Source organism: Amia ocellicauda, chromosome 19 (genome assembly GCF_036373705.1).
Source record: "Amia ocellicauda isolate fAmiCal2 chromosome 19, fAmiCal2.hap1, whole genome shotgun sequence".
Taxonomy (NCBI): Eukaryota; Metazoa; Chordata; class Actinopteri; order Amiiformes; family Amiidae; genus Amia; species Amia ocellicauda.
Genome location: NC_089868.1, coordinates 9,863,847 through 9,889,326, shown reverse-complemented (window position 1 = coordinate 9,889,326; position 25,480 = coordinate 9,863,847). Strand labels below are relative to the sequence as shown.

The 25,480-nt window shown below is 36.7% G+C and overlaps 1 protein-coding gene across 1 annotated transcript in view; it reads left to right on the top strand.

Moving 5' to 3' along the window:
- negr1 (neuronal growth regulator 1) overlaps positions 1 to 25,480 on the top strand; it is a 269,540-nt gene that overhangs the window by 77,795 nt on the left and 166,265 nt on the right. The window contains exon 2 of the mRNA XM_066692238.1: positions 7,691 to 7,929. Coding sequence (XP_066548335.1) covers positions 7,691 to 7,929 — 239 coding nt within the window. The remainder of the gene's footprint in view (positions 1 to 7,690; positions 7,930 to 25,480) is intronic.

Genomic DNA, 25,480 nt, shown 5'->3' with positions numbered 1-25,480 from the left:
GTCGGCCCATTCTCCTCTGACCTCTAGCATCAACAAGGCATTTTCGCCCACAGGACTGCCGCATACTGGATGTTTTTCTCTTTTCACACCATTCTTTGTAAACCCTAGAAATGGTTGTGCCTGAAAATCCCAGTAACTGAGCAGATTGTGAAATACTCAGACCGGCCCGTCTGGCACCAACAACCATGCCACGCTCAAAATTGCTTAAATCACCTTTCTTTCCCATTCAGACATTCAGTTTGGAGTTCAGGAGATTGTCTTGACCAGGACCACACCCCTAAATGCATTGAAGCAACTGCCATGTGATTGGTTGGTTAGATAATTGCATTAATGAGAAATTGAACAGGTGTTCCTAATAATCCTTTAGGTGAGTGTGTATATATATATATATATATATATATATATACAGTACTGTGCAAACGTTTTAGGCAGGTGTGGAAAAAAAAGAGGATACATCAACTTTTATCTTTCTAAGCCCTTTCAAATCTGTGGCAAAGCTTTATTATATATACAGTACTGTGCAAACATTTTAGGCAGGTGTGAAAAAATGCTGTAAAGTAAGAATGCTTTGAAAAATAGACGTTAATAGATTATTTGTATCAATGAATTAAATGCAAAGTGAGTAAACAGAATAAAAATCTACATCTAATCCATATTTGTGTGACCACCCTTTGCCTTCAAAACAGCATCAATTCTTCTAGGTACACTTACACAGTCAGGGATTTTGTAGGCATATAGTCAGGTGTATGATTAAACAATTATACCAAACAGGTGCTAATGATCATCAATTCAACATGTAGGTTGAAACACAATCATTAACTGAAACAGAAACAGCTGTGTAGGCGGAATAAAACTGGGTGAGGAACAGCCAAACTCAGCTAACAAAGTGAGATTGTTGAAGACAGTTTAATGTCAAAAGTCATACACTATGGCAAGACTGAGCACAGCAACAAGACACAAGGTAGTAGAGTGCCTGGGGTAGTCTCCCAGGCAGACATTTCAAGGCAGACAAGAGTTTCCAGATGACCGTAGATGCAGTGGTCGGCCAAGGAAACTTACTGCAGCAGATGAAAGACACATCATGCTTATTTCCCTTCGCAATCGTAAGATGTCCAGCAGTGCCATCAGCTCAGAATTGGCAGAAAACAGTGGGACCCTGGTACACCCATCTACTGTCTGGAGAAGTCTGGTCTCCTCAATGTTGAGAAGTACAGGCAGATACTTATCCATCATGCAATACCATCAGGGAGGCATCTGATTGGCCCCAAATGTATTCTGCAGCATGACAACGACCCAAACATACAGCGACAGTCATTATGAACTATCTTCAGCGTAAAGAAGAACAAGGAGTCCTGGAAGTGATGGTATGGCCCCCAGAGAGCCCTGATCTCAATCCCAACCTACCTGCCGAGTTCCTTCAAAAACTGTGTGCAAGTGTACCTAGAAGAATTGATGCTGTTTTGAAGGCAAAGGGTGGTCACACCAAATATGGATTTGATGTAGATTTTTCTTCTGTTCACTCACTTTGCATTTAGTTAATTGATAAATATAATCTATTAACATGTCTATTTTTGAAAGCATTCTTACTTTACAGCATTTTTTCACACCTGCCTAAAACTTTTGCACAGTACTGTATATATAATAAAGCTTTGCCATAGATTTGAAAGGGCTTAGAAAGATAAAAGTTGATGTATCCTCTTTTGAGTTTAACATTTATCAAGAGCTTAATATAGTGTCAAGCATATGCAAATCTGGTTGACTTTATCTCTTACTGCATAGAATTCCTTTTTTATTACGAACATTAATATGAGCAGAATATTTATAATATCAGTATAAATGATCCTAACCTGAGCTGTTTTACGCAAATCTTAGCATTGACTCTCATCTTTATTCATGACCTTAGATCTGGGGAAACATTACTTGTACATAGTTGTGTAAGAGAATTTTGAATGCTTGGTTTTTCAGTCAATCTAAATACATAGTTGAACTGAAAACTCATTGGTCAATTGGTTTCTCTTTTAAGATTCTTTTTAGAGGGAAGATGCGGTCAAGTCACAGATGTGCAATAATCATTTATTTTGACAAAAATAGGAAACTAATATCATTCAATTATATTACTGAAATAAGTAATATTAAGCTTTTGCTGGATTACAGAAAGAAACAGATAATACCCATTTTCTTCTTTCTCCTCACAGGACACCTAAGTTCAGTCTGGTCATGTAGGCAGTGTGTCTCTCTCTCTCTCTCCCTCCAGCCCTCTCTTGTTGTGTCTCGTTGCAGGATGAAGAAGTTAAGAGAACTAAAATTCTCTTTGTTTTCCCTTTTATAAGGTTTCCTTCCAACCAATAGCATTTTCCCACCACCATGACTTGGGTGCCTTATGCTAAAGTAATTTAGAAGTGGGGGGTCATTTCGAATTTGGCTAGGAGCCAATAAGAGGACAGGTCCCTTTTGGTCTTCTGGACATACAGATAAGGTTACCAGGGGCTACCAGAGACTACCAGGGCTACCAGATAAAAGGGAGGAAGTCTGTTTCCTCTACCAAACCAGATGGTATAGAATTTTCCATAGAAAAATATATTCTAACAAATAATATCTTACAGTTGTCAGCTTTGAGAACATTTTGATCTTCGGAAAGTTGTTGAAAGTGTTGTGTTTGAATGTCAATAGTGAAAAATTATTTCAAAAATAGAACATTGAAAAGGTGAAAGGTCAGCATGTCATTGATAATTCAGACCATTGCTGCTATATATATATATATATAAAATAAAAATAAAAATCCTTATTTCCTTACACTAAATGTTACCATTCTTCCATCATATACACATCTTTTATATATAAAATGCAGGATAATCATAACCAGAAATCTCCCAATTTCCTTCACAAAGACAAAGGCTTTGTTCACATTGTGTGGTTTAGTAGCCATTCTAGGCATGTTTAAAGATTTGCAAGCTGTTATTCTACCCATCATATCATCTTCTCAAAGTTGTCTTTCTACTACTTTCTTTGATATAGACAGATTTGATGTGGAATTGAAATGAACAGCAAGCTAAGTGCTGGATATGGAAGAATGTCTTTTTGTTTAGTAATAATAATTAAAAACTAATTGTTTTAGTTGTTTTTCTTCATCTGCATTGGCCTACATGCTCCAATTTCCAACCCAAGAGAACACCAGAATCCCTTTCATTCCTTGGAGCTATGTTGACCCACTTTAAACACATTCTTGTTTAGTTAGGAATGTAACACCTGCTTGGTTTGTATGAATTTGGAAGATATATTGATGTTCCTTCTTAGTAAGATCTGAGTAATAATATGTTGTTTCAAATTTGGATCTATAGTGTCTCTTTTCCAGTTGACACTAGTTTGCTTCTGCTCTCAACTTCTCATCTGTGAGGTCTTCTTGGTTGTATTTAATCTCTTGGATATATCCCTTCACAGGAATACATAGTGCTATCTTCCACTAATTTAACTAATGTGATCTTGGTTTTTAAGTTATTGTTATTTTAGTATGGGTAAAGATTCCAATTGACCAAACTGAGGTAGTCTGTCTGCAACTCTGTAGTCTCTTTTTTTATTCAGTTTGGTTGCTCATGGAAAGGTGTTGTGGGCTTACTTGTGTTTAGGGAATTCAAACTATTTAGTGTATGCACAGTATTTCTAGTGAAATCGTTCTGGTATTAGAAGATAGATTGTCACACCCCAACTGTGCCTTTTTTTGTATACCGATGTGGTATATTTGTTTATATGAATAGCTTAAATACTTTGTAGAGATACACTGTTTTGTGTTGATAAAAGGAAATATCTCTAAAATTGATGTAATGCTTTAAGCCCATTTGGAGCACAGTCGGTAGGAGTTCGACGCAATACTTAATATATTAATCTTCGCCTCCAGTGGAATCCTTTCATAATACGTGCGGATCTTTTCTTAGCCAAATGTTAATATTAGCTTACATTTAGACTACTGCATGAAATAGAAAACTTTGTTTGCAGAATAGAACAGTTGCATGGTCTATGCCAGGAAACATTTACTTTGTATGGTCTATTCAAGTTGCAGCTTAAAAATAAAAAAATAAAAAAATGGGTCAAACCTCTGCTCCAGATATAATTATGGCTTACTCACGAAGTGCCTAAATGAGTTTGTATAAAAGGATTAGTGCCTGCTTTGCTTAATGATTGCCATACTGTAATTAACTGTGGTATTTAATCATTTTCAATTCATAGAAGGTGCTCAACATGTTCCTGCTGTTTTTTTTTTCTTCATAATTACTGAAGTGAATAAAATAGGTGTACCCTGTGAACTCTGGGGTATCTAAAATACAAAACGTGGAACAAATGAAATATTCACAGAACCTGCTTTTAAAGATCAAGTAAATAGAAGTCTAGAAAGAATATGGCACGAGTGAAATCCAATGTAAACCTTTGGGGCCAATAAAGTAATTACCCTAAGTTCCAGTTGAACCATGAGAAGCTGTATATCCAGTAGAAATCCACACACAGGACTTGATTAAACCCACCTTGGGTGAGACATTTTGAGTGGATATGTTTCAAAGAGGATGCTCAGCCCGTTGAATGAACACAGACGACAGAGTTAGGACTGCAAGATTAAACAAAACATCTGATTTTATTTATTTGCAGTTGATGTCTAACCATCAGCTTCTCAATGTAATAAGGGTACAAAATGAAAAATGAAATGAAAGAAAAAAGTAAACCCCTCCCATAAATAACGTTTTCTTAAACAGAGTGGCATCAATATTTTGTATGATACTACCAATACTAACACTGATCTCCCATACACAAACACTGCTGAGCTTTTTCAGTTATGAAATACAGCAAACATTGCTATTCAATACCCAGTTGTTCTCTTGGTAATATAGTTCTAATACAAAGATATGCTGAGGATGATTAATGGAACATTCATTTTCCATAGCATGCTTTCCACATTTTATCTGGTTAAAAGAAAAAAATCCTCTCTCCTCATACATTTCCGCAGAGAGCTGACAAACCAAGAATCATGTTATGGGAAATTTCAAAACCAATGAGTGTCTCATGTTGTTTCTTTCTCCTCACTCCCTGTTCTTCAAAGGAAAAGCCATTCTATTGTCAGTCCCCAAGAAGGAATAAAATATGTATATATTCTTAGCTTCTTGCTTTTGAAATTAGTCACTTCAAAAGCATAAGACAATCGGAAATTCAGGCGATTGATTTCCAACAGAAGAAATGCAGTCTCATGGAATACTTTTTAATCTCTACATCAGCGCGTTCCTTCCTCTGACTCCTGCGTCACATGACTTCAGACTTTAACTTCAGATTAAAATGAGTTTGGAATATGATTGACATGAAACAGTTCACTTTCATAAAATCTTTCTCATGGGTGTCCATCCTTCTACATCTTGTCACAGGTCCTTATCTTTGACAGTGACAGTATATGATTTCATTTTTTTAAAGAGTATTGCCTCACTATTACTGTTACCTATATATAATCACAAAGCACTTCAAATACAGGGCATTTCACAGAGTAGGGTACTGCAGATATTACAGAGTTATAAACAAAAGGATAAGCAATGACAATGTAATTACAAGTTGCATCACTTCAAGCAGGAAACCGGCTTTAAGTCTGCATATCTTACATTTACATACAAATTGAGAGATGAACATCAAACATGACAGCATGCCAGGCAATATTCATCATCAGATGTTCAATTAAAATAGCTCAATCTCAAAGCAATCATTTCATAGTCTAGAAATGAATGTGGAACCACTAAGTTGCATGCTTCTTTTCTATATATTTCCCATGCTTCTTGCTCTGATGTACATTGTACTGTGGTCACATTTACAGGAAATCAGTGATGTATTCATTCCTTTCTTAATGTTGCAAATCACATTAATAGTAATGCCCCTGACCTACAATTCAGGTAGAACAAATTGGTGTATAGTTATTATATATAAATGATTATGTTATGGTCAGTTTTTACCAATTCATTGCCAACAACTGAATATAATAGAAAATTAAAGGCAGTGGCAGCTGCTCAGGCAATGTACATTTGTATCATGAAAGCCGTTTGCAGTATTTGCTAAAAATGACTTAAATGTTAACCTCGCTTGCCAAATTCTAATTCCATGTAGTGACTTCAAAGCGACGATTCCAGTAGTCCACGGAGAGATGTGGAACAGATTGTGGGGCCAGTGGTGGCACAGTTTGGTCACACTGCAGCTGTTCGGAGATTTGCTGTAGTGCTAGTCTGCAAGAGTATCGTCATTATCCAGGTTTAGCTCCTGATCACTCTGGTCATATTGTGCCTAAAGCCACATGTCTCTTAAGGGCAAACGGAGTGAACGGTACAGAAACCATTGCACTCTGCAGTTTATCTGACAGACACTTCCTTGGCCCAAGAGGCAGATAGTTTGGCACATGTCACCCAATTGATTTCCTCCTTGGCTGCATAGTTTGAATGTATGCCCTGGATAGTCTCAATTATTAAACAATGACTGGTGAGCAAATTAAATTCTCATTACTCTTATTATTCAGGGCACTGGCCATTGTTCCCCTTTTCCACATAAAACTTGGTGAAATACAACTAGCGGTCCACTTTATTTACTGTTGAACAAGTAAGCCTTATTCACATTTCATCAATAAAACTCCTCCGCGAAATGTGAGAATATGCAGAAAAGCTAATAAATCAGGATGCAAACATATTATTATGACTCATAAGCTATCTTCTTGGCTAAATCCCTTTTGTTAATACACTACAACTGGTAATATTCCTTGTGATAATACCCGGCTCTGTTGTGTTTATGTCTCTGTTGAGTGCATGCAAAGAAGAAAAAACATGTGGTTTTGACTGTAAGGGTTTCAATATATATGTATGCAAAGAATATGAATACATTTAATTGCAGTAAGTATGCCACAAATGACAATTCGGCTCTAAGATGTTCCCTTACAACACAGATTTCTTTCTTAGATTGTCCATAGGTTCCGTAAGATAACATAAATATTGATTATATTTGAAAGCTATTTAATTGAAAAAGGTGGCCAGAAAATACTACACATGGAAAGATATTGAACCTTCAAAGGTAGAAAAACACAGACTGCTACCACTAGCCAAAAATTGCCAATACTCTTCCAGAGATAAAAAGTAATCTAAGTAAACTAAGATTAATAAAACATGTTTTATTTGAAGTGAACTGACCCAGAGTACTGTATCAGTTCGCTAAGCAGTGTGTTTTGAAATGTCTTGGCATTACATGTCCAGGCACGGCAACAGCGGCACTTTCCTGGCAATATTCCATCTTTTTTGTCAGCTCTTAAACCTTTATTTTGTTACCATATAACTCCATTCTTGCTTGGACACTTTCAGGATGGGATTTGAAAGTTGGCCTTAAACTTAAATAAATTAACATGTCAATTACACAACATACCTTTGCTGAGATTGTTATTGGTGCTTAATTCCTGTGTGCAACAGACATGTAAGACTTGGCTACCTAGATCATCAATTTAATCAGGGGAGAAACTGGTCATTAACATGTATGTGCAATTTATCAACATCCTGCCTCAATGGCTGTTTGACCTGCTGGTCAGTAAGTCATGACATTAGAGGTATGCTCTTGGCTGGTTACCGTTATACATAGTTTTAGTAAATGTTTAAACACAAATTAAACAAATATTAACCGTTGTACTTTTTCATCTTTGCAGGTGCTACCTCTCAGATGGGCAGTCTAAAGGAGCCTGGTTGAACCGCTCCAGCATCATTTTCGCAGGGGACGATAAGTGGTCGGTAGACCCTCGTGTGTCAATCGTGTCGGGGGTTGGCGGCAAACGGGAATACAGCCTGCAAATACAGAAGGTGGATGTTACTGATGATGGCCAATACACCTGTTCTGTACAAAGTCAATTCAACCCACGGACTATGCAGATTCAATTGACTGTAAAGGGTATGTAGCTGTTTAATACCTAAAACCTGATACTATTTCTGTTACCAAGTGCTTAAGTGGCATCTTATTCTATGGTAAATACCTTCCTCTCCAAGAAGTACAACACTTGATTTGGAAACAATAATGTAATTATAGATCCATAGCTTTGTCTATTTAAAGAACGTATGCACAGAATTATAGAGCATCTGTGCTTCATTTGTTGGCAAAGTCTTTCCCTTGATAGAGCCCGATCGAGATCTGTTTTTTAATTTTTCTTCGATATAAACACAAATCTCAGCGGACAGATGTTATATGCCATAAGCCACCAACCAAATTGTGGAACTCATCAGCACTCAGTAGACAACGTGTGACTGAAGAAGAGAAAGAAACAAGAAATGCCTTGCAGGGTCAATTAGTTTAACAACTTGTGATGACATAATTAGGAATTTATAAAGAAACAGTCTTTCCGGCAGGGTTTGGCCCAGCCGTGTTATTGGCATGTACTTTCCAAAGCAGTTTTTTTCCTTTTCTAACTTTTACTTCTACTTTCTTAAAAAAAGCAACATACAAACAAAAATTTCTTAGATACAATTTTATAGCAACAAGTCTTATTCTCAAATGAACGCCTATCAATATTCTAGTTACATATTTATAGCACAACACTTTAAATTGATTTGCCTTCTTTGCATCTATGTATTTAATGATGTTTTTGAATTGTAAATTGGGATGTTCACACTACGGCAAGGATTTCTATGAGTGTAGGAATGCTTTGAACTTTCTTCTGAAAAAAATACTCACGGATGAGATTTGGTTAGTAGGAGTTTGTCCCATGCTGTCTAATGATAAAAACACTTTTCAGAATGCCAATTAAGTTAGTTATTAAGAACTCTAGTTTCACACTGGCTAGTGAACTCATGTTATGCTCTTGGAAACCTTCCAGTGGGAGGTTGACAAAGGTAAGCTTTATTTTTTCAAGCCCAACTAGAACTGTATTTGGTTTTGATTGGTCCAAATTATGTTAGCTCAGTATCACATTTTCATCTCAACCTTGCCCTGGATCCCACACTGCAAGAGCTGCAGAAACAGTTCAGTGGAAATGCTAAATATCTCTATTGACTTACTATCTGTAACAGACGGTCGATCTGCAAGTCAATATTATAACCCCAAGCCAGACCATACACAGCACAGTAACCTTGGACTTTGATTATTATTACAAATTAGTTTGGATTCACTGTCATTAGTAATTATGTTGTAAGAAGTATTTGGATGCCCACAATCAGACTTTTTTTGCTATGAGCAAAGTGTTCTCTCCTGATTATATCTAAAATTGGAAGCTACTCAAAGCACTCCATTCTTCAAAGAAAAGAAAAGGAGTTTATCTTGAAGGTGGTGACAATGGGCACGGGTGCTCTGCCATGTGCAAAGGAATATTTGACTTTCACTGGCTCATCTTTTCCATCAGAAGTGATATTCTCGACCGCTGATCTTTTTGAAGAGCTTGAGCGCTTTTTTTGTTGTTGTCTAAATGCTGGCTATATTATTCTGCTAGACCAGAAACCTGGCAGAACAAAACCACTTCACAAAAAAGGACATCACATTTCTCTTTGCTCTACCCATAAATAACCCAAGAGAGGGCCTTGTCTCCCACAAAGAGATCTATCAATGGAAACTAAAACCTTTCTTGCTCTTCTCTTCGACAACCTCATTATCCTTCCATTCCCCACACAGATATAATCTGTTGTCACAGTCCATCTCTGTCCTGATTGTATAGATCTAATGATTATAAAACCATGCTTTCACATGGAAAAAGAATCTAAATCAAAATGAACCTAAACAAAAAAAAACATAATAAAATGACCACAAGGATGGAACCAAGTTACTTCTGTTAGTATCAATGTTGAAAAGGCTGGGTTTCAAAAGTCTTGCCCGAAGTTTACATTGTCAGCGTGCCTTTATGGGGTGAATCATGGCTTCAGTCCTTGCAGATTTCATGACTTGTCATGACTTGCCGTAATAAATAAAGCTCTCTGAAAAATACCCCCTCACCCCTGTTTGAGTACTAATGTTTAAAAATGACCAGAGATACAAATTTACGACTGAACATATAACCTACGGCAAACTGGCTTTCAGTCCAGTATAATTTACCATACATACAGATGTGTTGAGATTATATTTTATTTTTTTCAAATAAATGCTGTTTATTGTCAGAAGAATGTATTTATTACATATTTATTTTTCTTTAAAGCAATACAATTCTGAGAGCTTCAGAAAAACCTAAACCGTAACATGATTTTAGTACTTTTCCAGAGGTCCCTTCTTATATAGCAATTTAAGCTAACAAGATGTTTGGACCATGGGGATCTTTGAAGACACTGCAAATCAGTTTAAATCATCCCCCATATTGAAAAAATCAAGCATGATGAATATATTTGTTTCCACCCTGTTGCCTCAATGAAAACAGCGAAAGTTGTTTCTGACAGGCCTTCCAAGAGCTAATTGACATTATAGAATGCATTATTATTGTTTGTTGTGAGGGTAATTGGCCAGTACCAGAGATGGTATGTAAATGCATGAATGCCTCTTCATTTTGTGAAATAGTACTGGGTAGTGACCTTATAGCAAATTTGTCTTCCAAATGCCATGTTCCATCTTTTTACGGAATGTCAAGCGCTAAAGCATGCAGAGCTGATCAGATTTCAAATAACTATTTATTTATTTATTTCATCTTTTGAAAATGAGATTAACTGGGAGCAGTGGCAGACAAAGAGTAAAAACCTTTTTTAAATGTTGCTGTACGGCATAATTTCTCCTTTTTAAAGACTTAAAAAAAAGAGCTATACTGTAATCTAGAAATTCTTATCAATTTAATTCAAATATGCGTTCCGCTTTCTTACAGACTTTAGATGGACACGTTGGCAATACATGCACTGTAGTTCTCTGATAAAGCTTTAGATAATGATTTAGCATAATTCATTAGCATACAGTGATTCCCTTCACTGCACCGCACTTTAGATTGTAGTTAAACTATTTTATTTCGCCCTGAACCTTGGCAAAGCAGCAATTAAGGGACTGAATTAAGAGACAACAATTTTGCTGCAGCCCCAGTTTTTGCTTAACTGCTTAATTCAATCTAGTGAAACCTCAAGGTAGCATATCAGTAAATTCATTCTGTCAATAAAGGGTTTCTAGTTAGCAGAAAAAATTGTATACAGATTGGGGGATTGTCCAGAGTTAGACCAAATCAAACCTTTGACCTAAATATATACAGAAAATAACAGACATTTACCCTATGCGGTTTTATTCACATGTTTTTATTTATAAGTAGTAGAAAGTGGCTTTTGACAATAAATAAAACAGCTGCTATGTTAAGGGTTTGATTTGGGATAGATTTCAGACTCTAAAGGTCATTAAAACATTGAAAAGCACCTACAAGTTTACAGTTGTTTACTGAATCTCTGTGAATACAGACAATGAAAAAAAACTGTTAAATCAAGCAAAAACTGAACAAATTATATATATATATATATATATATATATATATATATATATATATATACACACCAATCAGCCATAACATTATGACCACCTGCCTAATATTGTGTAGGTCCCAAAACAGCCCTGACCCGTCGAGGCATGGACTCTACTAGACCTCTGAAGGTGTGCTGTGGTATCTGGCACCAAGACGTTAGCAGCAGATCCTTTAAGTCCTGTAAGTTGCAAGGTGGGGCCTCCATGGATCGGACTTGTTTGTCCAGCACATCCCACAGATGCTCGATTGGATTGAGATCTGGGGAATTTGGAGGCCAAGTCAACACCTTGAACTCGTGATTCATCAGACCAGGCCATCTTCTTCCATTGCTCCGTGGTGCAGTTCTGATGCTCACGTGCCCATTGTAGGTGCTTTCGGCAGTGGACAGGGGTCAGCATTGTCACCCTGACTGGTCTGCAGCTACGCAGCCCCATACGCAACAAACTGCGATGCACTGTGTGTTCTGACACCTTTCTATCAGAACCAGCATTAACTTTTTCAGCACTATGAGCTACAATAGCTTGTGTGTTTGATCGGACCACACGGGCCAGCCTTCGCTCCCCACGTGCATCAATGAGCCTTGGCCGCCTATGACCCTGTCACCAGTTCACCGCTTTTCCTTCCTTGGACCACTTTTGATAGGTACTGACCAGTAACTGCAGTTTTGGAGATGCTCTGACCCAGTTGTCTAGCCATCACAATTTGGCCATTGTCAAAGTCGCTCAGATCCTTACGCTTGCCCATTTTTCCTGCTTCTAACACATCAACTTTGAGGACAAAATGTTCAGTTGCTGCCTAATATATCCCACCCACTGACAGGTCCAATGATAACAAGATTATCAGTGTTATTCACTTCACCTGTCAGTGGTCATAATGTTATGGCTGATCGGTGTGTATATACATATATACAGCTCTGGAAAAAAATTAAGAGATCACTGCAAAATTATCAGTTTCTCTGGTTTTACTATTTACTGACAACATTTCTCACAAATTTCAAATAAAAATATGAATGGAATGGAATGGCTGCCATACATGCTGATTTAAGAAAAAAAATGCAGTGGTCTCTTAATTTTTTCCAGAGCTGTATACACTCACCTAAAGGATTATTAGGAACACCTGTTCAATTTCTCATTAATGCAATTATCTAACCAACCAATCACATGGCAATTGCAATTTTGAGCGTGGCATGGTTGTTTGTGAAATACTCAGACCGGCCCGTCTGGCACCATCTGCTCAGTTACTGGGATTTTCACGCACAACCATTTCTAGGGTTTACAAAGAATGGTGTGAAAAGGGAAAAACATCCAGTATGCGGCAGTCCTGTGGGCGAAAATGCCTTGTTGATGCTAGAGGTTAGAGGAGAAGGGGCCGACTGATTCAAGCTGATAGAAGAGCAACTTTGACTGAAATAACCACTCGTTACAACCGAGGTATGCAGCAAAGCATTTGTGAAGCCACAACACGTACAACCTTGAGGCGGATGGGCTACAACAGCAGAAGACCCCACCGGGTACCACTCATCTCCACTACAAATAGGAAAAAGAGGCTACAATTTGCACAAGCTCACCAAAATTGGACAGTTGAAGACTGGAAAAATGTTGCCTGATCTGATGAGTCTCGATTTCTGTTGAGACATTCAGATGGTAGAGTCAGAATTTGGCATAAACAGAATGAGAACATGGATCCGTCATGCCTTGTTACCACTGTGCAGGCTGGTGGTGGTGGTGTAATGGTGTGGGGGATGTTTTCTTGGCACACTTTAGGCCCCTTAGTGCCAATTGGGCATCGTTTAAATGCCACAGCCTACCTGAGCATTGTTTCTGACCATGTCCATCCCTTTATGACCACCATGTACCCATCCTCTGATGGCTACTTCCAGCAGGATAATGCACCATGTCACAAAGGTCGAATCATTTCAAATTGGTTTCTTGAACATGACAATGAGTTCACTGTACTAAACTGGCCCCCACAGTCACCAGATCTCAACCCAATAGAGCATCTTTGGGATGTGGTGGAACGGGAGCTTCGTGCCCTGGATGTGCATCCCACAAATCTCCATCAACTGCAAGATGCTATCCTATCAATATGGGCCAACATTTCTAAAGAATGCTTTCAGCACCTTGTTGAATCAATGCCACGTAGAATTAAGGCAGTTCTGAAGGCGAAAGGGGGTCAAACACAGTATTAGTATGGTGTTCCTAATAATCCCTTAGGTGAGTGTATATATATATATATATATATATATATATATATATATATATATATATATATATATATATATATATATATATATATATATATATATATATATATAATGCTGAACTCAAGAAAGACTTTCGTTGTTGTAGGCAGTTACTCCTTGTGTGGCAATATTATGACTGGTAAAATATAGGAGCCAGAAAGGGTAGGCATTTAATAACATATACACAAGCTTCCTCTCTAATGAGGCCACGTTTTCATTTGTGATAGAAGAGCCCAGACGAATCATCAGATGACTTATAGTCTATGGTGTGAGATTCGCTTTAGCTGATGTCTGTGGTCATCACAGTGAAAAGCTGCTGCAAGAGGTTAAGAAAAGTGTTCATTAAATTGGCAGCCACTCTTTCAAGTCTCTATCTAAGTGGGTCCACTGTGCATAACTAGTCCAATACTTGGCACAAGAATTGGCGTGGCATTTCCACAACTTTATGCCAGGGATTGTTTGCTTTTGAACGAAAAGGCTTTGTCAAACAATTTGATTATGAATCATTGTTTGCCCTGAACCATTTCTCTGTGCACACAAGCTTGCACTTCAATAACAAATGTTTGTATTTTTTCTTCTTCTGGAAAAATAGCAAGGGATAAAGTGCTGTCATGTTTTATTTGCTTTCAGCTTTATTCATATAATCGGCAAAAGTGAAGACCTTGAATGTAACCCTTTGTAATTTTATCTTGAATCCTAGAATTGCAGTTTGTCATAATTTCTCTGTCAGAACTGTAAAATGTTTAAAAATGTAATTCCAAAAAGTGGGAGATTTATGCGGACCTTGAATGGGAGTGATTTGTAGGGGTCTGCTACTTTCTGCTACAGTTTTATTAAAAGCCAAGACATGAGGATGGGTTTGTTTGGGGGGATTCTGGGGATTTGTGGATGAATTTGCCTTGGAAGGGTTGATTTATATGCCCTTCATATTGTCTTACTATACGTCCATTGGTCAAGGTAGTAATATGAAATCATTATTAGCAGAAAGTCATAATCTTTTAATAGTCAAATTATGGAGGTACCAGTAGAGCTTCAAAATAGCATGATCTTTAAAACACAGACTGGACATTTCAATGAACTAAAGAAAATAGTGTGTGAGAAATAACTTAATAATTAGCAATTCAAACTAACAACACCCTATGGTAAAAGTGTACCTTTGTTGACCCACTGCGAATTGCATGACACAATTGTACCCTATTGCAATTTGATTTGGCCTCTAACAACAAATTAAACCTTGATAGGGTAAAAGGTTTGTACTTTGCGATTCGAGGACAGGTCAAAGCTTTTAATTCGGTCAGGCCCTAACTTAGATATACAGTCAATTAAGCCCACCCACATTAGCCAATTATAGACAAACACATTTCCAAACACTGAGATAGCTATTCAGATAGCTATTCACTTGAGCGCATATCTCAACTACAAGGGCTTACAGTTTCCTCTTAAGCTATGCTAATGTAATTTAGTGAGACAAGTTTATCTTAGTTTGTAGGTCATTCCAAGACCAAGGGGCAAAATAACCAAAGGATCAGCCTCAGTACTCACATTAAGAGCCTTATATTGTAGAAGAGGATGAGATCTGAAATGGCACCCACTACAGGAGATTATCACAAAGTCATCAAGATAGCAAGGTACTTCACCTTTGTATGGTCTTGGTCACTATCTTATAGCGTAGCACCATTCAAACAGAGCGTTCATACCAGATACAAGGAGTAGTGTTTTTTGTTACAAATAACACATGGAAGATGTGATGTTGTGATGTTGCTCCTGTCCTGACTTGTTTTTTAGCTAAAGACAGGAAATTATGATGTTACTTAATCATCTTACAGACTTACTCATTTGCTGAGAAAGACTAGGCCTACTGTGAAAGAATGACCTGTTGTCAGATTTTTCCAAATGCATTCACTCATCACATTGAACACCCCCCTTGTGTGTATAGATCAAAACACATGCAAATCAAAGGGTATCACATTATGATTGCCGCATTTACCATCTCTAATATTCATTTTGGCAATATGCTTTATTAGCTGCATTATATTCTTGCCCTTTCAGTTAAATACTATAATCCCAGTGCAACATTTTTCTTCCTTGGGCTCTCAGTGTGTCACTTCCTCAAATTATAATCTTGCATCTGTGGTTTTCTCGTTTAGGTTTATTGCTATGCAATAGTACCCATGAGACTCAGAAGCTGTTAGTGGAAAATAATTTAATTTAAAAGCTTTATTGCTTATGCATCACAATGATACAGAAAAGTTGTCTCTGCAAAAAGTGCATCTAATCTTTACTTATTTATGACAAAAGAATAACAGCAAAACAGACCTCAAATGTTCAAAATTGGGAAAAAGTTATATATATATTTGTATTATTATTTGGGGTAAAATGCTAAATTACTGCACTGAACATGTTTCTATAGTATAGTTAACAGACTGTATAGTGGCAATTCCAAATGAGCCTGGCCATGAAAAAATAAAAATGCCTATAGCCAAATAATATCTTTCTCAGTTTTTACTAAAAGGAGTATATTTGTGCATGCTGTTTTATTTTGGTTCACTTTGTGCTTTTTGTTACATTATAGCCTTTTAAAGTAACAGTAGAAAACCAAAAAAGCAACATTTACAGAAGTCTAATTTTCATACATTTTTAAGTTTCAATTGTGGGATAACTGTTTAATATATAGTTTTGTAAATATGCCCAATTTGAACTCAATGGGTATGTAATAGAAAGATGATACTACATTTTGCTGATAAAAGGAAATTATGTTACAGCAGTTTAAAATGATGGTGTTTATAAATAATGCAAATGTCACATCCATAACATTTTCTTGGTCAAGTTTTTCTAAAAGTTGTATACTACTTTCTCTGCAAAGAATGATATGAGATAAAAAAAAGTTTACAATATATTAATAAAAATTGCCCAAATTAGCGTTATGGACTAAGCTTGATGAGATCAAGTGAAATAATTTCTTACAATGTAAAAATAAATACATATTAAAATCACAAATAGTAGCACATTTTCATGCCATACTCGATGTATTATATCGCACCACAAAATCCTGCCAATAATTTTAATAGGGGGGGTTAAGGCATTATTTGAAATGTTGAATATTTGTTTTAAGATCACCCAAACACGTTCCTTAAAACTGAAAATACACGCAATCTTCAAGGGGAACTTCACCGAAACTTCATTATATCTCAGTTTATTCTATAAGTAGAAACATTATGCGGCATCACGCGAGTGCTAATTCTGCAGCTGCTTTGCTGGAAGTCAATGGGGAAATTAACAAAAGTCACACCACAACATTTTATGTATGTTTGATGGCCCATCCCCCTATTTTTCTGAAAGAACCCTCAGTTTGTAGTCATAAAAAGTTTATTTCACCACACAGAACTGTCACAATTATTTTAGATGATTATTTTATTCAAGGGACTGTCATGTAGGCTACAATGAGCTATTAATGAGCTTAAAGTCTTTTTTTTTTTTATAAAGTTCTCAATACATTTTTTCAATACAGTTCAGATAACGTCAGATCCATAACGCTGTGTCACATCAGTAATGCTGCATTTCAAGTTATACTATGAAAATATAAAGAATCTGAGGTATTCCTTAATATGATTTTGGGGAGCTGCAAAGTTGTCCTTATAAAATGGCATTAAATGTGTAAGTTCCACAAATCACAGATTTTTGAGAATATGTAAGTGACCCTAGCAATGCTTGTCCATTTCTGTCATATCCATAACACAAGTTTCTTTGTGTGATAAAGAAGTAATGGTGAAACCTTGAACCATGAAATTTGTTCAAAAAACATATTATTTAAATGATCAATCACGTTTAGTTAATTATTTAATTTTGCCCTTAAATGAGGCAACACAGTTGCATTTTGTGTGCAAATGTCACATCCATAACGCTGGAATTGCCCATAGACTGCATCAAGATTATGGATTGCTACTGCTATTCTAACACAATATATACAACATTACCTAAACTCCTTCTGCAGATTCACCATTGTCTAGTTCCATTTCAAATGCTCACCACTCTTTGTGCTTGCAGCTGCAATATGCAATGCTATCAGAACACTTTCCTTTGGGAATGTTAATGATTTCTTGCTTGGGCCAGAGTGAGTCTTTGAATACTTCCACAACTGCATTGCTTACAGGAACATTCAGGAACAATATTGACCCGACTGTGGTTTATTTTCAAAGATTTGGGCCAGTTCTTTTCAATGGGTTTGGGGTGGATGTATAAAGGAATAACAAATCCCTGAAAATGTATGATAAAACAATGATCACGATTACATTTTCAGGATTCTAATGAAAAAAGAAGGAAGAAAAATTTACAGCTACTTGAGATGGAAAGAGTAAAAGATTATGCAAAAAATTGCATTACTGCAAGACTTGAAAGAGATCCTTGTGATTTTTATTATTGAAATATTGATTTGCATACTCACTGATAAGATAAGCCATTGATGTCCAATGCAAGATTAACAATATTGAAAATGCAATATTAGCACGATTGCATCTCATTTACAGTTCACTTTAGTATTAAAGAAAAGCCTGTCAAGAAATTGCCTATAGAACTCAAGAGTACTAAATCTTTTTACAGTTGTATCTTAGAAAAAGCAAACACAGCATAACAATTATGCCATAAATATACCATAATAACACTTTCACATAGAAAAAAGGGATAATGAGAAAAGAACTTTGAAGCCTGCTGTCACTCATCAGACTGAAACTTCTTCAACAAAATTACAAACACAATGCTAGCCTTTGAAAGAGAAAGTGGATTAGGATGCTTTTTATTTCCTTTTTTTTATGGCATTATACATACAGTTCAACATACTTCATAACAATAGGTTGGTTGTGTTGCGATATTTGAGAACCGCTGAAGCTGGTCTCTAATCTCTAAATTAGATTTTAATTCCATTCAGGTTATTGCTTTATATATCCTTTAAGATCAACAATTTAACTATTCAAGTTCTGAGGGAGTGCAAATGCATCTTTGACAAGATTTATGATTCCTAGTAATGTATAGGATAAGTGAAAGGGTGCAATATTTAATGTATTTCAGTGCTTTAGACTTTGTAAAGAGATCCCAATTAATAACATCCTGATGGTTCAGAACTGTTCTACAGCACCTGTTAATCACATGATTATGAGAAAATATTATAGTTGAAATAAAATATAATTAGAACATAAGAACATAAGAAAGTTCGCCATTCGCCCCATCGTGCTCGTTTGGTGTTGGAGTGATCCAAGGATCCTATCCAGTCTATTTTTAAATGTTCCCAAACCACATCGCTGTGGAGTTTGTTCCAGATTGTGATGCCTCTCTTTGTGAAGAAGTGTCTCCTGTTTTCTGTCTTGAATGCCTTGAAGCCCAATTTCCATTTGTGTCCCCGGGTGCGTGTGTCCCTGATGATCTGGAAAAGCTCCTCTGGTTTGATGTGGTCGATGCCTTTAATGATACCAGCATATCATTATATAAAAATGTATCTGCACTGGACCAAGTGACCAATTGTGACTGTTCCAAGGATGACTTAAATTTAGCAAAAAGTTTCAGTTATTTAAAATAACAACAAATCCTAGACCAAAGAGGCACAGCAAACAGTCCACCTCTCTTTAGCAAGCTGAAGCTCAGACCTTTCTCTGGACCTCACAACCCTTAAATAGGACTAAATATCCCACAATTGTTTACTTCTCACAGTCAAAGAGAGAGAAAAACGTTTCTTCTCAACATTTAAGAAATCATATTCAACTTTTTTTTTTTTTTAAGTTATTCCAATTACAAAAAAAAAAAAAAAAACACATTCCTAAAACCTTTTTGTTTGACTCCAAAAGCCTAAGGTCAGCAGCTATTTTGTTAGACTGATGTGACACTTAGACAAGATATGCCTGAGGTTTCCAAAGTGGAAAACTAAGCTTAATCTACCCAACATGTCTCCGAAAATAAGGAAACAGTGATTTGGGACAACAGGGAACAGGTAAGTATCCATTCACACCTCATACATATCTGTATATATGTTTGGCTCTTTGTTAACTACAGTTTTTCATTTGATTGATTTTTGTTATAAATCCGGCTATGCAATTACTGTCCTGACCACAGTTTCCCAGCTTCAGGTGAACTCCAGTGTCCCTTATCTACTTATATAGTTATTTGAAATTATAAACACTATTGTTTACTTTTTTAGCAGCAAAGTGCTTCATACAGGTGGTTAAAATGGGTCTGTGCCATGACAGATGACCTAAAAGACATCAGCTCTGTACCTGTGAAGGCAATACACAGAGTTCAACCACTGCTTCAGTGCTGGCAAAACACTGAGATAGCTATTCAGATCATTTTTTTTTTCAGTTGAGCGCATATCTCAACTACAAGGGCTTACAGTTTCCTCTTAAGCTATGCTAATGTAATTTAGTGAGACAAGTTTATCTTAGATTGTAGGTCATTCCAAGACCAAGGGGCAAAATAACCAAACGATCAGCCTCAGTACTCACATTAAGAGCCTTATATTGTAGAAGAAGATGAGATCTGAAATGGCACCCACTACAGGAGATTATCACACAGTCATCAAGATAGCAAGGTACTTGTATGGTCTTGGTCAATATCTTATAGCGTAGGGCACCATTCAAACAGCGGGATCATGCAGGATACAAGGAGTAGTGTTTTAGTTACGAATAACTCATGGAAGATGGAAATCGTGGTTAAAATGGTGGTTAAAATGGGTCTTTGCCATCTGTGGATTTAGTTCAGATGACCTAAGACAATGTACCTGTGTAGGCAATTCACAGAGTCCAACTGTTGCTTCAGTGTCAGCTTTGTACTACAATAACTCAGCCAAGAGATAGGGTATGGCCATTTTGTTGGGGACTTTCCCTTGACTGCAGTTGACTCAGTATTAATGAGAGAAAAATATAGCTATCGCCATGGAGATCAGAGAAATATTGCAAAGCTCTTCTCAGCAGAGAAAAAAAAAGAGATTGAATGATGTCAGATGTGTTTAAATTAAATGGACTGTAGTCTCTGCATATTTTAAATCTCTAGTTTTCAATCAAGCTTTGATGTCAAGATTTAGCTGTCTAATTACAGACTACAGTATTAAACCCCAAGAGAATTCAAATCTAATCTAAGTTATTGTGGGAGTCTTTGGAATTCTGTTACTCCTTTTATTTGCTCAAAAACAGTATTTTTTTCTATGGCGAAACTAAACAATTCACAGAGGGCAGTGGGTTTTAGTCGATCATTTTCTGAGAAAGAGCATTTATACTGAAAAAATTAATTAAAATCACTAAGTTCAGGTGACAGCCCACTTGAATTTGCTGTTGTAACATTATATACAGGTATAGATCCATCTACTTGTGATTGTATATTTTGACTACTGCACATTTAGTTCAGAAAACATTGCAGGTGAAGCAAAAATAAATGGCTTTACTGTGACTTTTCATAGTATTTCAAAACACCTTTTACAGGATCAATTAAGCCCCCCTTTCAACACTGTAAAATGCTAATACTGCAACTAGAATACATCAAGGTCTTTGCACTATAAATTGAAAGTGGCCCTGAAATTTGAACCATTCATTTAAAAGTCAACAGGCTGTTGGTAGTTTATAGTCACTGACCATCAAGGGTGCATGAATGAGCAATTTGATCTGTCTTTTACTGGCCTAATTGAATATTTATATACATTTAAAGATCAATACATAGAAAATGCACCAAAATAGGAACATGTTATATATGTGCTAAAAAAGCAATAAGAAATAATAGGGCTGCAACATTATTTTAATGTATTTACTAATGCATTTCTGTTTGGTATTTAGTATTTTAAAATGAGTTAAACAGAAGCAAAGAATAACATCTACGCATTGTGAAATGTCTCTCTCGTTGCAGTTACATTTTAATTAAATTGCGTTCTGGTTGGTATTTAACGAAAACAACAAGGTTGAAAGGGGTTCATCGGCTGCTGTAGTAAATCCATTTGCTTTCAGGCCATCTGTAAGCTTCTTATGAAGCACTAATGTGTTTGAAAGCACACTGGTGACAAAATGTCTTTTGGTGACTTTCACTGTCATACAGAGGCAGTTTGTTCCCTCGTTCTGAAACTCCAAAGGTGACGGTGGAGTCGTAATTATCATAATCAAATTCTTTTTAAGGGGTCCAAGTTGTATCTTGATGAAAACATTTAAATTAATTATTTTCCATTAGTGTCCACACATGGATGCTTGCTGGACTCTCCTCTTTATCTCACATAGTTCAGGTCATGGTTACTCCCACATATTAGAGCCTCCATCCATTGTCAATGACCCACTTTTCTCTACATACTGACAAAAGGTTCGGTGCAAGCTTCCTTAAAAGCTTCTAAATTCATCCTAAATGCTAAAGCATTGTTTTTCTCATGGACTACTCATAGAATAGCCCTACTGGTCTTGAGCACATGACGGCATCTAGCTATGAGTCATGTCTACCAAAAATAGGCTCAACTTTCTCCCAGAAATGCAAGAAGGAGAAAAAAACATCAAGATTTAACATTTTCATAAGGTCAGGATTGTACGTTCCTAATATAGGCTCAGGCAATTCTGGGCAATTGCTTGCACATCTTTAGTCTTCAGCTAATGTCTTTGGTTTTATCTCTAGCTATATTCATCCACCAAGGCATTCTCTAAAAAGATGGTCTTATCAGAGTATATATCTTATGAACAGCACTTCTAAACTCCTGAAAGGGATGCTGGTGGGCCACCTATTATTAGTCTTGATAGATGTAAGATTCTCTTTTCTTGTGCAGTGCACTCTTTTCTTGTGCACTTCACAAGAAAAGGCAGGCAGATTATGTCTTACTAATCTATTAGAGTTCTTTGAACATGCAACTGCAGCTGTAGATCATGTGAAAGCATATGATATGATATATTTAGATTTTCAAAAAGCTTTTGATAAGGTTCCACACCAAAGACTGGTCCTCAGATTGGACGCTGTAGGCATTTAGGGTAATGTAAGTAGATGGATTATGAACTGGTTGATGTATAGGAAACAGAGGGTGTCGATTAGAGGAGTTGCTTCTAACTGGAGTGAGGTTGTTAGTGGGGTTCCACAGGGATCAGTATTAGGGCCTGTGCTTTTTCTAATCTATATTAATGATCTGGACTAAGTTAGCAAACTTGCCAAATTTGCATATTATACTAAAATAGGCGGCTCAGCAGATACTCAGCACGGGCTATTCAAAGGGACTTAGATAATATTCAGTTGTGGGCTGACACCTGGCAGATGAAATTCAATGTGGACAAGTGCAAGGTATTACATGCAAGTAACAAAAATGTCCACTATAATTACACTATGGGAGGAATAGAACTAGATGAGGTAATGCATGAGAAAGACCTAGGAGTCTATGTGGACTCCTCACTTTCTCCATCCAAACAATGTGGGGAAGCAATAAAAAAGGCAAACAGAATGTTATGGTGTATTGTCAAAAGTGTAGAATTGAGAACAAGGGCAGTAATGTTAAGACTATACAATGTGCTAGTTAAACCTCATGTGGAATACTGTATACAGTTCTGGGCTCCACACAAGAAAGATATCACTGCTCTAGAGGCGAGCAACCAGACTTATTCCAGGTCTGAAGGGAATGTCCTACTGAGAGACAGAGGGAACTGAACCTTTTCACCCTGGAACAGAGGAGACTACGTGGGGACTTGATTCAAGTCTTCAAAATCATGAAAGGCATCGACCACATCAAACCAGAGGAGCTTTTCCAGATCAGCAGGGACACACAGACGCACGGACACAAATGGAAATTGGGCTTCAAGGCTTCAAGGAGACCAACTTTTACCACTCGCCTTGTTTTTAAATTTAACTGCATAAAATAAATGGACATGTGCTGAAAGAACTCATAGTTTCTGATTGAGAAAGTGGTCGGATTAACATGTTTACAGACTTAGCTCCATTAATATAATGATAGAGGGGGTTTGTATTAGAAATACCAATCACCTGCAGCAGTCAAATCAGTCAGTGTCTGTGATGTACTTCATTTTGTTCTTCTATTAGTTTTTGAAGCACAAAACAGCTTTGGATGCGAGGTAGAATTTTTTTTCTAGAAAAGATATTTTGCCATTGTTCATTTTGGAAGGTTTCTAGGAAAATTGTCCAAAAGACCTTTAAGAGGTTGGCAATCCCTGGTTGTAGACACCAAGGTTTAAAACAAATGCTCTGGGGTAAAATACGAACTCATCTTCACGACACATCGTTCCTAATTAGTTAGAAAGAAATTACCACCGGGGACAAAGTTTGCCACTTGGCTCCATACATCATACTTAACACGGACAAGAAATGTCAACTGGGCAGTGCCTAGAAATTTCATCTGTAAGATTTGCAGCGTTGCTGGAGAAGGGAGGAACAGACAAGCATTGTTGAGTGATTGCCTATTAGCCTTGCTTTGTTTTTTTCTCCCTGCTGCTATTATAATGTAAAACAAATAGAATTGCACCGCTTTTACTTCAGCTCGTATTCTGAAGTGTAAACCTTTTCTGACACAAATCCACCCTCTTTTTTTTTCTTTTAGAGTGTGCTACTCATTCTCAGCCAAAAAATGACAGTTGGCTTAATAATTCTTCAAATAATGTGCATTTTAATCAACCTGCATCCATTTTCTAAAATCATCATGTTTTTCAAAAAGACAAAAATTATACAGCAAGCAGTGGCTTTGTAATATAGAGTTCTACTCGCATCTTTAAACTGTTTTATTATGTTTTTTTTTTACCTGAAGTACAGCTCTGGTGTACCTTTCAATGAAATAAATGTGTATGGCAGATTTATATTTAACATTTTTAACACATGCCTGACTGGTCAATTGTAAAGGGATAATAGGTCTTTTGATCTGCAAGGTATGGAAAACTGTCTGACCGTGACAGACCATATACCACTCTCCTGGTTGTAACTTTTTCAGTGTTCAAATTAGTCCATTTGTGCAGACCAGAAGGAGAAAATTAGATAAAAAAGAGCACATAGTGAATCTGTACACTGAAAATCCTTTTTTTGATGAACAATGTAGTATGCAAGAGAAAAAACAGCTTGACACAATCACTTTCCCTTCCAAGAGGGACACATTTTATTTCCACTGTTTTACAATATATTGAGTTTCCCACAGAGATCCTAAACCTTGGTAATTTTTCAGGAAGCTTATATTCATTCTATAATTCTATATGCATGCAATCTCTAAGAGATGCCCTCCTTTATCTAAAACAACCCACAGAGCTGGGCTTTTAGCTGAAACTGTGAGTTCAACAGGATTAAATAATTGTAAAATGCTCAAGGCAGGCTTAGGCAAGGTTAGGTACGTTAAGATAACGTCAGAAAGGAACAATCTGTGGCTAACAGCTTATATTGTTTTAGCTCAGAAACAGAAACGCGTCTTTGCTGTGACAGCCAGGATACAGCTGTCACCCCATTCGTGCTGCTGCCCCCTAATCTTTCAAAGATATACGTCTTTGGAGATAAAATGTTCAACGCCGCAGCGCCAGCCAGATTTTAAAGAAGGAAAATTACAGGTTTCATAACCATCCGATTTCACTCAAATGTTTGGATTTACAGTGGTAACATGCATACAATAAGGTAAGTATGTATATGAATAGAGTCCTGTCAAATTATGATTAAAAAAACAAAAATGTTCTTACCAGAAGGGAAACTTGCTTCTGTCTATATGTTTTCAGTTTCCCAAAATTTCCGTTTTCCTTTTGTGACATATTTCATTCATTCACAAGCCCAAACAAAGTGACAAATCCACCATACCCAAAGAGCAGTCTTCTTCACGTGTGTGGCTTGTCCAGTGT